General features: G+C 42.6%; 1 protein-coding gene across 2 annotated transcripts in view; it reads right to left on the minus strand.

The window, feature by feature from the left end:
* Positions 1-2337: 2337 nt before the first annotated feature.
* Positions 2338-14776, minus strand: part of IQCA1 (IQ motif containing with AAA domain 1) — a 76340-nt gene continuing 63901 nt past the window's right edge. The window contains exons 15-18 of one of the 2 annotated variants that reach the window (XM_060282362.1): positions 11868-11954; positions 7189-7366; positions 5043-5281; positions 2338-3661 (exon numbers count right to left, since the gene is read on the minus strand). In XM_060282362.1, coding sequence (XP_060138345.1) covers positions 3524-3661; positions 5043-5281; positions 7189-7366; positions 11868-11954 — 642 coding nt within the window. In that variant the 3' untranslated portion in view covers positions 2338-3523. The remainder of the gene's footprint in view (positions 3662-5042; positions 5282-7188; positions 7367-11867; positions 11955-14776) is intronic. The other variant, XM_035139205.2, reaches the window with a different exon arrangement.

The following is a 14776-nucleotide window of genomic DNA, read 5'->3' on the forward strand; positions in this document are numbered from 1 at the left end:
GTACTGCCTGGACTGCCTGTGATGGAGTCTGTGACCCTCCACATGTTGATGGACTACAACTCCCATCATGTCATGGGGGGGGCCTTGGGAGTTCAACAACATCTGGGGGTGGGGCACAGGTTCCCCCCAAAGCATAGTGGTTTTAAAACACTTTCCTTTATTCTACAGTACAGTATTTGTATAAAAGGTAAAGGTAAAGGGACCCCTGACCATTAGGTCCAGTCGTGACCGACTCTGGGGTTGCGTGCTCATCTCGCATTATTGGCCGAGGGAGCCGGCGTATAGCTTCCAGGTCATGTGGCCAGCATGACAAAGCCACTTCTGGCGAACCAGAGCAGCACTCGGAAACGCCGTTTACCTTCCCGCTGTAGCGGTTCCTATTTATCTACTTGCATTTTGAAGTGCTTTCGAACTGCTAGGTTGGCAGGAGCTGGGACCAAGCAACGGGAGCTCACCCCGTCGCAGGGATTTGAACCGCCGACCTTCTGATCAGCAAGCCCTAGGCTCAGTGGTTTAACCACAGCGCCACCTGGGTCCCTACAGTATTTGTATACTGTTTCTCAAATGATAGTGCCCTCACATATTGGTATTAAACTGGCCTGGCAGCAGCAACCAACATCCTTGGGCAGATGCTGGTCCCAAACTGGTGAAGCCTGTCCTATACAACCCCTTTAAAAAATCCTAGGTTTTGTGGTCACTAGCAGAGTTCTCAGCAACTTATAGGTGGCGTTTTTTTCCTGCCTCCACCAACCCCTCGCTTTAATGTTTTGCACTGGGATCCTGAGGGATTGGGTGGAAACCAGTATCAGGTGCTTTTAACTCACAGAATCTCGATTCCATAATGCATGCAAAAATAAAGCTCTCGTTTGGGTTACTTACTTTTGTGCTGCTCTTGAAGATAGGAGTGAAACTTGTTAATACAAAAACTCCTTTAGTGAAAGGCGATTCCACTGCCTTGGTGCAATTGCACTGGCCGCCACTTTGCTTCCATGCCGAATACAAGCCTCTAGTTTTTCCTTTGAAACCCTGGGTCCTGGATTCTTGAGGCACTTGAGGTTCATTCAGGTCTTCTGGAAAGGGTTTGCGCTCTGCATTTCGCCCGTCACTGTAGTGAGAACTTCCTCCCATGAGGCGTGACTAGTTCCTCACAGTATTGACTTGAAAGACATCTAATGAATATTATGTTACGATAATAAGGGTTGGGCTGGACCTAAGTTGGGCTGCAGCAAACTAGGTATCTGTTGCAGCGGTTAAAGTCTGTATCTCCACCTATGCTCAACCTGTATACTTGTAAATAGGCACAAACATTATAAAATGCCAGAAACCTTCCAATGCCCTCATTCCAAAGGAAACAAATCCTTGAACTTCTCACTGCTTGGAAAAGGGAAGTGAGCATAACAAATACAGACAAATGCCGGAACCAGAGGCGTAGGAATGTCAGGTGGTACCCGGTGCAGCAAATTTCTTGTCAACTCCCCCCAATTGATTTTTTTTTTTTTTTGCCATGAAATGGTTTTACATTATTTCATATTTTCTTACAAAGGAATGTGGATTCTGGGCCTCTGATAATAAGTAGGCAACTATGGGCAGATACTTAAATCTACAGGATGGATTGTGTTTTGGCTTGTGTTATTTTATTTATATTTTGTTGTTGTTGTTTAGTCGTGTCCGACTCTTCGTGACCCCATGGACCATAGCACGCCAGGCACTCCTGTCTTGCACTGCCTCCCGCAGTTTGGTCAAACTCATGTTCGTAGCTTCGAGAACACTGTCCAACCATCTTGTCCTCTGTCGTCCCCTTCTCCTTGTTTGTGCAGTTATTTATATTTATTGTTTATTTATTTAATAAGATTTATTTTAAAAAACCTGCAAAGTGGTTTACCAAAAAACCCCCCCAAAACCTGCTCCAAAGGTCTTATCTTACTAAACTAGGGATTATATAGCTATATCTGAAATTTCATGTATATCAGTTAATATCTTGACCCTGCTCCACTGAATTGAAATTTCAGCCTTCATGACATAGGAAAACGGCCAAGTAAACAGCTATTTTTGTGGAGGAGGGTCAAGATATAAACTGATATGCATGAAATTTCATATATAGCTATATAATCTCTAGTGTAGTAAGATAAGACCTTTGGAGCAGGCATTTTTTTTTTTTAAGTTTTGAATGAACCGCCCTAGTAGGGCAGTAATTGTTCCTTGATAATTTGTCACCCCCCTCCATGATGGCACCTGGGGCGGAACATCCCCCACCCATCCTTTCCTAAGCCCCTGGCCCAAACTTGTGCAAGGGGGCGGGGTTTGGATCTCTGTCAATGAGGGAAATCAGACATGTGCTTTTCCACACATAGAAAATGAGACATCAGGAGGCAGGGTTCTAGTCTAGCCTTTGTCCTGACATGCTCTCTCTCTCTCTCTGTGTGTGGTGGGGAAATTTATATGGAAGGGCATTCAGTAATGCTCCTCCAGATGACCTGTTTATTGAGCATCCAAAGCTTACACAGACGGTTCTGGTCTTTATTGAGTGTTCATTCTGATTTGCAACTAGCATTCATCTTGAATTTGTTTGTGCAGTTAAAATGAAACCACAGATTCCCCCCCCCCCCATAAGTTATACATAGTGTCACATTTTGAACTGGTTGCATCTTTTGATATTATTGAAAACTGGATGTGCATCTAGTCATTTGCTTTGTATATTATTAACTCCAGTCAATCCAAACGTTTCTGAAATTTGGACTCATTGGTTCTGGAGTCTGTTGAACCTGAGACCCAAGCAGGCCCCTGTAATTCATCATCTATGTTCAGTGGTTTGGATACCATGTTTTGAAAATGAAGTTAAATTAAAATAGAACATAACCTTTTGAGCTCTGAACATTTTATTGAAAAGTATAATTAATACATCAAGGCGTACAGATACATACAGATGCTGAAAAAGTTTTGTCAGGCATAAACATCTACGACCTATAACACAGAGAAGCATCCCCATAGTGCTCAGCTGAGTTCCTACCTGCCCCAACTTGCATGCCCAAGGAATGGGAATTCGTGTGCCTCTCATATCTGCATCCTGCTCTCCCTCTCTCTACACTGGCAAGTTCTTCAAGTTCTGGGACTTCCCATTCACTGCTCAGCTGTTTGTGGGCTGATGAAGAAGGTGGAAAGTGAGAAATGGAGCCCTATGGAGATTTCTTTGCGTGTGTTTAAGCTGCACATTCAACGGGGGAAGCGTGAAGAAGGAATGATAAAAAACGAGCGTCTAAATATACAATTACATTTTTAGGCAGATTACCATAAATTTAATAATACATTTGTAAGACTCCAGCTATCCTATCTGAGTTTATAAGAAATAGTCTAGGTAGCAATAGTAAAGTTCAGTGGTCACTAGTTTTCCTTGGAGGATTTGAGCGTCACACTGATGCCTTGTTCTATACATTTTTAGATATAGGTTGTTCTGGGATATCAAGCAGGGAGCTGTGATTTCAAGGTAACAATGCTATTTGCTGTGCTGAGTAACAAGCAACCGTTCCTACTTCTTCTTCCCTTTCTTCTTCTTGTCTTTCCCCTTCCCCTTGTCTTTCCCCTTCCCTTTCCCCTTTCCGGTATCTTCCTTCACTGTCAGTGACGTGATTCGAGCTTTCCCCAAAGGAGTCCTTGCATACCAAGCCTATAGAATCAGACGGAAATAATTTTTTTAGAATCTTGAAAGTAGGCAAGTAACATGTATTTTTCTGCCTGCGGTAGTCCTTTTCTGATAAGAACCCTAATTGTGGGGGGCTCATGTAGAAGCGGCATCAGAATCTTTAGATCTCCTGAGAACACTATTATAACGAGAACAGTAGCAATCATCTGCTTGAAGTGGCTCATTAACATGAATACATAGCTGTGGTACTTAAGTTGCTATAGTTATGATAGCATTACAATCTCTGTGATCAACCCTATTTCCCAGGGTATATAACTGTAGTTGAAAATTCTCTTCTTTGAAATTTGGCAATGTCGCAAGATGAGTGAGTGAGTTGGGTTATCTGATTTCAGTGAGCGGGGAAATCGTTAACTGTTTGTCGGAGGCTTTCCTGATTTTCTTTTCTTTTCTTTTTACAAAAATTAAACAAGGAATGTCAGCTAGGAATTTTAATAGTGTTTTTGTTTTGTTTTTTGTTTTGTTTACAAAAATGAAGTAGATGCAAGCGAGCAATGGTTACAATTAGGTGACAGAAAATTTTAAAATCATTTTGCAACACTTGGTTTTCAAATACTACAGTATATAGGAATACTTTGGCCTTAAAACACTGCTGGTATCTCAAGAAGTAGGAAATGGCTGCTTTTGAGACGGGTCTTTATTGACAGAATGAATTCATTGGGTGTTCATCTCAACAAACTTGGGGTAATGGCTATTTCTCATTGTGGACAGGCACTCTTACCATAGGCATGTCATGTAAGGCATGTCATGTTTTGTAGAGTAATAATAGAAAGTCCTTCTGTTATTCTAAAGTGGGGTGCCTGATTCCATAGAAGAAATATTCATTTGAAATGTGACTGTGGACTAGATGTGGACTCAGGAGAATCAGAGGTTGCTGGAAGAAAGCTAAACTATAAACGTGATAAAAGAATAAAAAATATGATGTTTCTACATGTACTGATGAGACATAGGCTAGAAGCTAGATAGCTGGTTTCAGTGCATGCTTGGTCATCTTCAGTGGGATTAACTCTTTGTAAATACGGGACAGCTGTATAACAAATTTGTCAACAAAAGGCTCATTCATATATTGTGTACAGGATGCAGTGGGTTATCAGGATTGACCCCACTGTACCACCCTAGTGCACCTCAGTAGGGGAATGTAGTGTCTACATGCAGTCAGTGTGTCCAAGATGCTGCGGAGTCTTTATCCCTACAAATCAGGATGGTCAAAAGATCACAGGGATCAGGCATATCTCCAAATGTATGTTGAGACCCTGGGGGCAAACCATACTTTTGAAAGTGCTGTGCAAAACTCTGTCATTCTAGTTAATTAAGGCAAAAAGGATTATCACCAGGCAAACACTACTACCTTGTATGTTTCTTCCTCCTCCTTGTAAACTGGATCTTGCCTGGCTAGGCACACCAGGAATTCAGCAGAAGTCAGTGGCTTCTTGTTCAGCTGCATCAGGCGCCGTTCCGTTAAGACGGATTGAACTGCTTTTACTATGTGTCCCTGAGTGTAACCATCAGAAACCTGTGCCAGGCAGCTGAGGTTCAGGTTTTTGGAGAACACCCCTTCATTCTGCTCAATGATGTGTTTCCATAAAACTGTCCAATAATAAAACACAACCAGGTTATGACCTGAATGCTCAGAAATCTGCTTGTGTAGCAGTAGCAGCTCTGGTGACACAATAATCAGTTTAAGCATCTGACTGCATGTCTACTAATTTAAGAAACAACTAGAATGTCTGGTATCCCAGGCAGGTATCTTCAGAAGACTCTGAATGGACACTACAATTAATCGCAAAATTGTGGTTCCACATATCCTGATGCAATTTTTTTTAAAAACAAACCAATACAGGATGTATCTGTGTGCAAGATCATTCCCAGGACTGACTCATCCTGCAAAACTCTCCCCAAAGGTAAAAGTACAATTGCTTCAGCACAGGTCATATGTCTGCTAGGAATCTGCTCTGACTGTGCTTATTTCAGTTGGTATCATGTGGCATTATTTTTGTAGAATGTCCTCAAGGGTATATTAAAATATGCTTGCTTTGAAAATGAAAGCGATCAACTATGTGGCAACTCCACAGCACTGTTCTATAAATTGTAGTTATACCACCCCTAAAACCCTGGAGAAAGGCTACCCATTTCTTCATATTTGACTAAGATCCCAGGGCAAATCATCAGTATGAGAGTTATCAGTCTTAGCAGCAGTATGCAAATGCTGCACAAAGAAAAATGCCCCAAATATAATCCTTGGCCGACTTTGCATGTACCATAAAGAATGGTTTAGGACAGAGGTCCCCAAATTTATTTGTCTTAAAAAGGTAAAGGGACCCCTGACTGTTAGATCCAGTTGCGGACGACTCTGGGGTTGCACACTCATCTCGCTCTATAGGCCGAGGGAGTCAGCGTTTGTCCGCAGACAGCTTCCGGGTCATGTGGCCAGCATGACTAAGCCGCTTCTGGTGAACCAGAGCAGCACACAGAAACGGCATTTACCTTCCCGCCGGAGCGGTACCTATTTAGCTACTTGAACTTTGACGTGCTTTCGAACTGCTAGGTGGGCAGGAGCTGGGACCGAGCAACGGGAGCTCACCCCGTCACGGGGATTCGAACCGCTGATCTTCTGATCGACAAACCCTAGGCTCTGTGGTTTAGACCACAGCACCACCTGCGTCACTCTTATTTGGCTTACAGACACACAACTCATCGCCCCCCTGTGCTCAGTCCAACCCACCCCAGGGGCAGGGCAGGTTCGGTGTTGCAGCCCGCCTGCCAAATAGTCAGGCAAGCTATGATCCACTTCCCAGGCTGAGTGAAGACGAAAAGGGTTCATCCAAGCCCAGGAAAACCTCTTGCCTTGGACACAAGCACCAGATCCAGGGGAGGGATCTCATCCCGCAACAGCACCCCACTGGCAGGAAGTGTCCTTACACAACAGATGAAACAGTTTTTCAAAATTTTCTTCTTTCTTTCTTCTACCAGCCCGTTGTTATTATTATCCATTATCCAATGCCCTCCATTGCACCCGAGGCTCCAGCCGCCCTCCTGGATCGTTCCAGCGCCTCCCAGGGGACAGTATTGCCCACTTTGGGAAACACTTCTTTCCTTGTCTCCTCGGGAGATCAGAAACTTTCACTTCTGTTTCAATTAATGGTGGTGACTTGCTACGTCTGAACACAGACAAACTGTAGCTCATATTAACTTTGATTTAGTGAAACAAGCCAACGGCTGACTTTTACTGTGCAGCCGACTACTGTATAGTCTACCACTCCTGATGGTGTTTTTTGGAGGGGGATATATTATAATACATAGTCCAGGGGCCACCAATCATTTTGTGCCCATAGACACATTTTCAACTCAGAGAAACTCTTCTGGGCACCACACACACTGCAACTAACTTGGTCTAGAATGCATTTCTGATAGCCCATTTAATATAATGTTTTGAGCATGTCTGCATAAATTAGCTTTATGTAAATAGCATATTCACCACGTTTTCAGATACTTGCCAAATCTTGATGCGTAGTCTGGCCTTGGAACCAGAATGATTTTCTTGTAAACTCTGCAAAAGGGTTTGAGGTCTGCATCAAAGGGACGCTTACTGGTTCCTACTATCAATACTCTGTCTTCAATTTTCAGGGTTTTCAAAATTTTAGGAAGTTGCTTTTTCAGTCGTCTGGGTTCCAACTTCCAGATCAAATACAAGTAAGTAAAATGTTAGATAGCAGTAGGTATGATATGTGAAACTTTTATTTGGACCAATATACGATTTCAGAACAAACTCACTTGATTTTATGATTATGAAGGCATAACTTGGTATTAGACTTCTCATATATTTGCAGGAATAGTCAATTCTATTTGGCAGGACCTGCTTTGATTACAGTACAGTAAAGCAAAAGCTTTTTTGAGTAGCTTGTTCAATCTTCATAGCACAAATATGTGACATATTTGCTAGGCTTTGTCATGGTGATTCTGTCCTTCCTTTTCAGGCTCATTTACAGGTTCAGACCCAGCCTTGCTGAATCTACAAATTAAAAACTCTGCTAAAACTAAGGTTAATATTCTTGGAATAATTGCTAGTTGTTCTATTTATATATCTGCTGAGCTGCACTGTATCTAGCGACAGTATCAAAGTAATGTTCTTACATCATTATTGTGATGTTCAAATGTTACAGTAAAACATATGCTGCTACTCCAGCAGCCTATTTCCTGATGGATCATCACTTTGGAAGAAAGCTATTAATGTAACAAGAAAGAGCGTATAAACAGGTACAGTTTTTAAGTTATGGAATCATTCCCATACCAATTACACACAGGTCCTGCTATCTGCACACTCACTATCTGAAACTTCACTTATCACTTAAGAGAATTATGCCCAAACCTCACTCTATGCCCCACAGATTCACTTATCCAAGCGGATGAATTCCTTTTTTTTTGTGCTTTGCTGGCCAGCGACAGCCATTTTCAGGCAGAAATCAAAGGGTGGGGCAGATCAGACAAACCAAAGAGGAGGAAAAATTGGATAAATGGGGGATCTCAGACATTCCCCCCCCTTACCTCTCTCTTGTGGATTGGCTGAAGCCATTTCGGGAAGAAATCATTAAGAGAGCGGGGCAGGGAAGAGATCAGACAAATCCCGGATTGGAAATATTTCAATAGGAAATGCGGTAATGGAAATTGTGGACTCGTTATGTGAACACTCACCCAATGAACGATTTCCAGGAAACACATTGTGTTCGCTAAGTGGGACCCATATGTAACTGTTAAGTTAAAATACTGTGGCATACTTAGGAATAAAAAATACTCAATCCACAAAAGAATACACTTTATCTCTGCGGCATCTGTGGAAAACTTGGCTTAGATAGGGAGAAGTCTTGTGTAACAAGATTTCAAGGCTAGAACTCAGGACTCAAAGTACAGCACTAATCTTTAGCATGGGTCCTCCTGTCCATGCCAAAGAAACAGTTATTTTCAAAGCACAACTCTGAAGCTAGTTTTTGGTTTAAATTAATTGCAAGTTTGTAAATGCTGCAACTAAATTTGATAGATGTACTAGTAATTTAACTTATTTAATTTGTATGCAGAATTCATCATGCGAAAGGCTGGACTAGATGAATCCCAAACCGGAATTAAGATTGCCGGAAGAAATATCAACAACCTCAGATATGCTGATGACACAACCTTGATGGACAGGTCATAGTGGAGAGTTTTGACTAAACGTGATCCATCTGTCTCCTGAGAAATCTCTATGTGGGACAAGAAGCTACAGTTAGAACTGGATATGGAACAACTGATTGGTTCAAAATTGGGAAAAGAGTACGACAAGGCTGTATATTGTCTCCCTGCATATTTAACTTATATGCAGAATTCATCATGCGAAAGGCTGGACTGGATGAATCCCAAACCGGAATTAAGATTGCCGGAAGAAATATCAACAACCTCAGATAAGCAGATGACACAACCTTGATGGCAGAAAGTGAGGCGGAATTAAAGAACCTTTTAATGAGGGTGAAAGAGGAGAGCACAAAATACGGTCTGAAGCTCAACATCAGAAAAACTAAGATCATGGCCACTGGTCCCATCACCTCCTGGCAAATAGAAGGGGAAGAAATGGAGGCAGTAAGAAATTTTACTTTCTTGGGCTCCTTGATCACTGCAGATGGTGACAGCAGTCACAAAATTAAAAGACGCCTGCTTCTTGGGAGAAAAGCAATGACAAACCTTAAAAAGCAGAGACATCACCTTGCCAACAAAGGTCCGTATAGTTAAAGCTATGGTTTTCCCAGTAGTGATGTATGGAAGTGAGAGTTGGACCATCAATTCTTAAGGAAATCAGCCCGAAACGACTAAACAACAACTAGTAATTAATTGGATGGTGCTTTGGTATTCTGTCCAGGATTGGGACTGGAGTAAGGGTTATCCATTCACATTCAGGGGATTTGAAAGGTTCCCCCTTCAAGCAGGAGCCCCCATACGCCAGAAAACCCTGCCTAACGTTAGGGGCCTCATTAGAGCAGCATCTCATAAGGTACAGAATGATGTTTCGCCCATCTTCATCTCTTACAGTGCTATATGTATATTCATTCAACTAATTAATCCCCCCTTTTCAATATTTCAAATTGAATTAACTGCCATGGAAAGGAGTGGAGGAAGTGGGTAAGGACTTTACTAGTTCCCAGTCAATCAGCACTCTGAACAGCAGCTTCTGAAAACAGGAAGAAGAAGCTATTCCTGGATGTCTGATCAAAATGCCCTTTCCCAGCAGTGATAGCCATAATAATATAATATAATAATTTATTATTTATACCCTGCCCATCTGGCCGGGTTCCCCCAGCCACTCTGGGCGGCTTCCAACAAAATATTAAAATACAGAAATCCATCAAACATTAAAAGCTTCCCTAAACAGGGAACTAAACAGGGAACAACCAACTTGAATGACTTTAAAGGAGGATAGGACAAGTCCTTGGGGGAGAGGGCCATCAATGGCTACAAGCCAGGCTACCCCTGCTCTACTTCCACGGTTGGAGCCAGCCATGCTTCCAAATACCAGTTGGTGGAAACTGGGGGAGGGGAGAGGGGGGGGCTCTTGTGCTCATGTTCTGCTCCCTGTTTGGTCACTGTGAGAACAGAATGCTGGGCTAGATGGGCTATTCTTGCATATAACACGGCCACCACTGAATGGACTCTTTAACAACTTTAATGGACAGCTTTAACAACTCAGCCAACTTATTAACACTTATTGTGTTCACTAATATTGATGGTTGGGATTTAATCATTTGTTAAATTCTCCCTTTGAAATCAATGTGCTTCATTTTGACTTGGCCTTCTATGAACCTTCAAACGTTTACACACACAAGCTTGGTCAGTTTAAGTGTTTATCTGGAACTGTTTGAGATTAGCGGACTCTTTCACTTTAGGGTATGACATACAAAACATTTAATGGAGTAATTTCTGTTGCTATAAGAGTACATGGAAGCATTCCCTTTTTTGCTGGAAATTCCCTTATTCAGCGCCCTTAATTTCATATCTGGGTGTTGACAGCCCCATAGGGGCTATTCCTTATCTTCAAATCTGGGGGTTGACAGCTATGGTTTGTGGAAGAACATTGGCCCAATAGCACGTGCAGCTTTATTCCATGAGATTAGTGTGCCAAGCTGTTTATGCCAACTTTAACCAGTAGAGGGCACCAGTTGCCTCCTAGCCAGATTCAACATTTGCATGCAATTTTGGAAAAGCTTATCTCATATGTCTCTGTAGTTACACCTGGGAACAACCAAATTCAGAACTAAAATCAAGGGATAACCCCTATAAGATTAAAGCTTCTTTTCAACTAATATTTCACTAATAAGTCATATTAATGAGCAGATAAGAGTTTCAAGATCTGAAACTTGATACATCTGTGCTTCTTCAAGACTCAAGTCTTTTGTTCACATTTGAGCATCTTATATGTAACTGATTTCCAAAAAGTAAAAAAAATGAATTCAGATTCTAACATCAATACAAAACTGAAAATTTGGTTTCCATGTTCTCCATAAAGTCACCGTCACCTTTACTTTAAAACTCGACTCTTCTTTTTGCCTTTTAAAATGATTTGGTTTTTCCATTTCCATGGTGCCCAGGGAAGAATTCTGTCTAAGCCAGAAATTAGCATATGTTTCGTGACCAACCCATGGAGGATGAGGCAGTCCGGGGCTCCCAGCCACCAGGGCTCTGCTCCACCCCCCCTCCCCCGGTCAGAGGGAGCATGCCAAGGAATACCAGCTGCTGAGAATCCCAAGTGGGGAGGGTGGCACTGGCCTCCGGTTGGCCCCCGGGGGATAAGATGCTGGACTATGAGGATGAGGATGATGGAATTTCTAGACTGCCCTTCATCCAAAGATCACAGGCTAGTTTACAATACCAAAACACAAAAAAGCATACAAGATTGGCCACTGGCCTGATGCCTCAGGGTTCTTGTGTTCTTACACAAAAAATACATGGTTCTGATAAACAATATGCTCTGTTTTGGATTCCTCATTTTCTGGCACCTGCATGACAACAGCATTAGGTTATGCATGCAGTGAGATGACTGAATACCAACCTCATTGTGTGCTTCAATACATTAAAAAAGGAAAGGAAAGACAAAGACTAGCCACTCAGTCTTGTGATGCTGGGATTCTGCTACTATAGTATGAAAAACTGGATTCACCTGCTTTTCAGCTTTAGGCACCTTCTTGTAGAAAGTTTTCTCTGCGTCTCCAATCCATATGACTGATGGTTGTAGTTGTTTGGCGACCTGAGAGGTGAAAGAGTTTCATGTCATAACACTTCAACATACCAGTTAGGCTAAGTAAAGACAAGAGTTCTTCATCTTGACTTATCGCCATGTTCCAGGCATGGGGGCTTCCTTGTGCCTGTATCTCCTTCAGGCAAAGGAGTCACAGCCAAGGGAACTACTTTCAAATGGGGCTCTTTCGGCTGCTGAGGAGGAAGAGAAGGAATCTGGATGGGATTGGAAGGCAGAGAGGAGCAGGAGCAGGATTCGGGCTGGGCCAGGGAAAGAGAGAGAAAGAGGGATAAAGACAGAGAGAGATTTGCAGATATGAAGGAAGGATGGCTGATGTGAGGAAGGGGGGAGAGAGAAGGGCCCTCCCGCGGCACCCTTGACCATGGGCCTAGCCAGGATTTTTGTTGGGGGAGGGCAGGCCTCTTGTTTTTTTTGGGGGGGGGGGGGCAGAACATCAGTTAGTTTTGTATTTTTATTGATTTTTATTGATGGAGGTGGCAGCTGCCCCTCCCTACGCCCCTGGCCAATCATTAAGTCACCCAAGGGTGCTGAGGCCTCTGCCATAGCCTTTTCTTATCCCAAAGATACCCTGCCCCAAGGTAGTGGAGGTTTAGGATCAGAGATTTTCTTCTCCTAGATGGGCTCCTTTCCCAGGATGATGATCCCCATCTGCCCCTCACTACAGAATGTGCAGAAACGGCCGCCTTGAGCTTCTCCGCTCAGTCCACTGGAGCCTCTCTTTGCATGTAGCGGAAGTGTGAGATGCATCAGCCACCCTCACCTGGTTTAGCCAGCCAGTCAAAGGCCTTTCCTGGAGTGGGGCTGCGGCCCCCTGCTGAGTCAGGAGCCACAGGTGAGAGCTGAGTGCTCCTGAGGGTGGGGGCCAAAGGTGGACAAACTACCCCAGAAGGAGCACAATGTATTCCCTAACACCCCATTCACCCTGCTGAACCCAAGAACACTATAAAAGGCACCCTTTAGCCAGTACATAATAAATTCACTGATAATTCTACCAATTTATTCTGTTAATAATTCTAGTTAAAATTATGGATTTTTAAACTATGTGAATTTGGAATTCCTATTTTTTCTTCTCCTTCTGCATTTTTTTCTTTTTAAAATACATTTCTTCTAAGGAGCTTGTACACGCTGTACAAGCTTCTATAGTATAATCAATATTGTTAAATAGACAGGTGCAGATCCTAGAATATTAGTCTGTTTTGCTGTTAAATAACCTAAAGCAAAACAGGGAGTGTTCCCACTTCATATTAACACAGATAAATCCAGGGCCGGTCACACGGCCAGGCTGGGTGGCGCAGGGCGCCACGGCGCTGGCCCGGTGGGGGGGGGGCGCCACGCAACTGCGCCCGCCCGCCCGCCCGCCACGCAGCAGCGCCCTCGGCAGCAGTGCTGTGCGCTAAGCCCGCCCGACGCGCAGCAGCGCCCTTGGCAGCTGCGCTGCACGCTGAGCCCTCCCGCCCGACGTGCTGGAAAACGGGGCGCCGGGGGGTGCCAGAGGGATCCGTCGCACCACGGTGCCAGGGCGCCAGAGGTGCTTAAGACGGCCCTGGATAAATCATTTATATGATGGCCTCTATTTCCTAGTTTAGAAGAATTAACTATTAATGAGCAGATTAGCCTATATGTAGAACAGGGGTATTCTGTTGTCTTGATCTGATCAAGATTCTGCTGTTCCGCTGTATTTTTTAACCAAATGAGACATCCACAATCCATTGGTATCTAATTGAAATTGTTGGCAGATACGTAGCAGACTGTATGTTCCAATGAAAGTACTTCATTTGAATTATCCATGAGTAGTTTGAATCTATGTATAATTAAATGGACTATGCAATTAATTTATAATTGAAATTTTATTAGAGTGCTTTGCTCTTCATTTTGTTGCAGCTACCAGCAGATGGCTCCTTAACCTTTCTGATACTGCTTTAAGTGAAGACTGTGATAGCCTTTCATGACGGATGAAGCTTGTTGTTCTCAACTGTTCAGCCTTTGTTTCCAGGAAGGGTTCTGTAAACCAGCCCTTTAATGCTTGTTAGCAGAAGTTTATTCCTTTGTTGCTTGTTCTCATGTTGTGATTGCAGTCTATTTCTATTACAGCGAAGTACCGTAGCAATAAATACAGCTGTTTGAGGCTTCTATTATGTGTGAGCAATTTGTAGCCTCAAGGCTATTTCTTAATGTTATATTTTTAAACTGACTTTATCTCAAGGTTGCATAGAAATACTTTACACATCCAGCGATATCAGCCAAAACGAGACTCGGAAACCAAATAACCATATAATAATGCTTTTAAGCAGAGAATTATCTCGTGCTTTGCTCAATATTCACAATAATAACATTTATACTCAGAAATTCTGGGTGTATTGTAGTGTAAGTGTTCAATTGGCAGACCCTAATTCATCAAATGCTGATAATTGCAATTATTCAAATTATTTTTCTACTACTACTAGATACATTACAAATACATGGTCAGAAAAAAACCAAAAGGATTACAAGTTATCATGAAGTTAAAAGGCAAGTCTAATTATCTGCTTATACAGATATTAACTCAAGATTTATTCTTTGGATCTGTTCCTTTCTACTTGATGCTTATAAGATATCTGTTACATTTGCTTCAGCATAATATATACCTATTTTCCAATGTCATTGGCCTGGTCACTAACACAATATGAATGCTATACTTGTTTGTTTACTCAGCTTTTATAAAATAGTGACATTAACTAAGTCATTCCTATGTAAATATATAGTAGTACCTTGGTTCTCAAACTTAACCCATTCCGGGAGTCCGTTCGACTCCCGAAACAGTTCGAAAACCA

Source organism: Zootoca vivipara, chromosome 1, assembly GCF_963506605.1.
Source record: "Zootoca vivipara chromosome 1, rZooViv1.1, whole genome shotgun sequence".
Classification (NCBI taxonomy): Eukaryota; Metazoa; Chordata; class Lepidosauria; order Squamata; family Lacertidae; genus Zootoca; species Zootoca vivipara.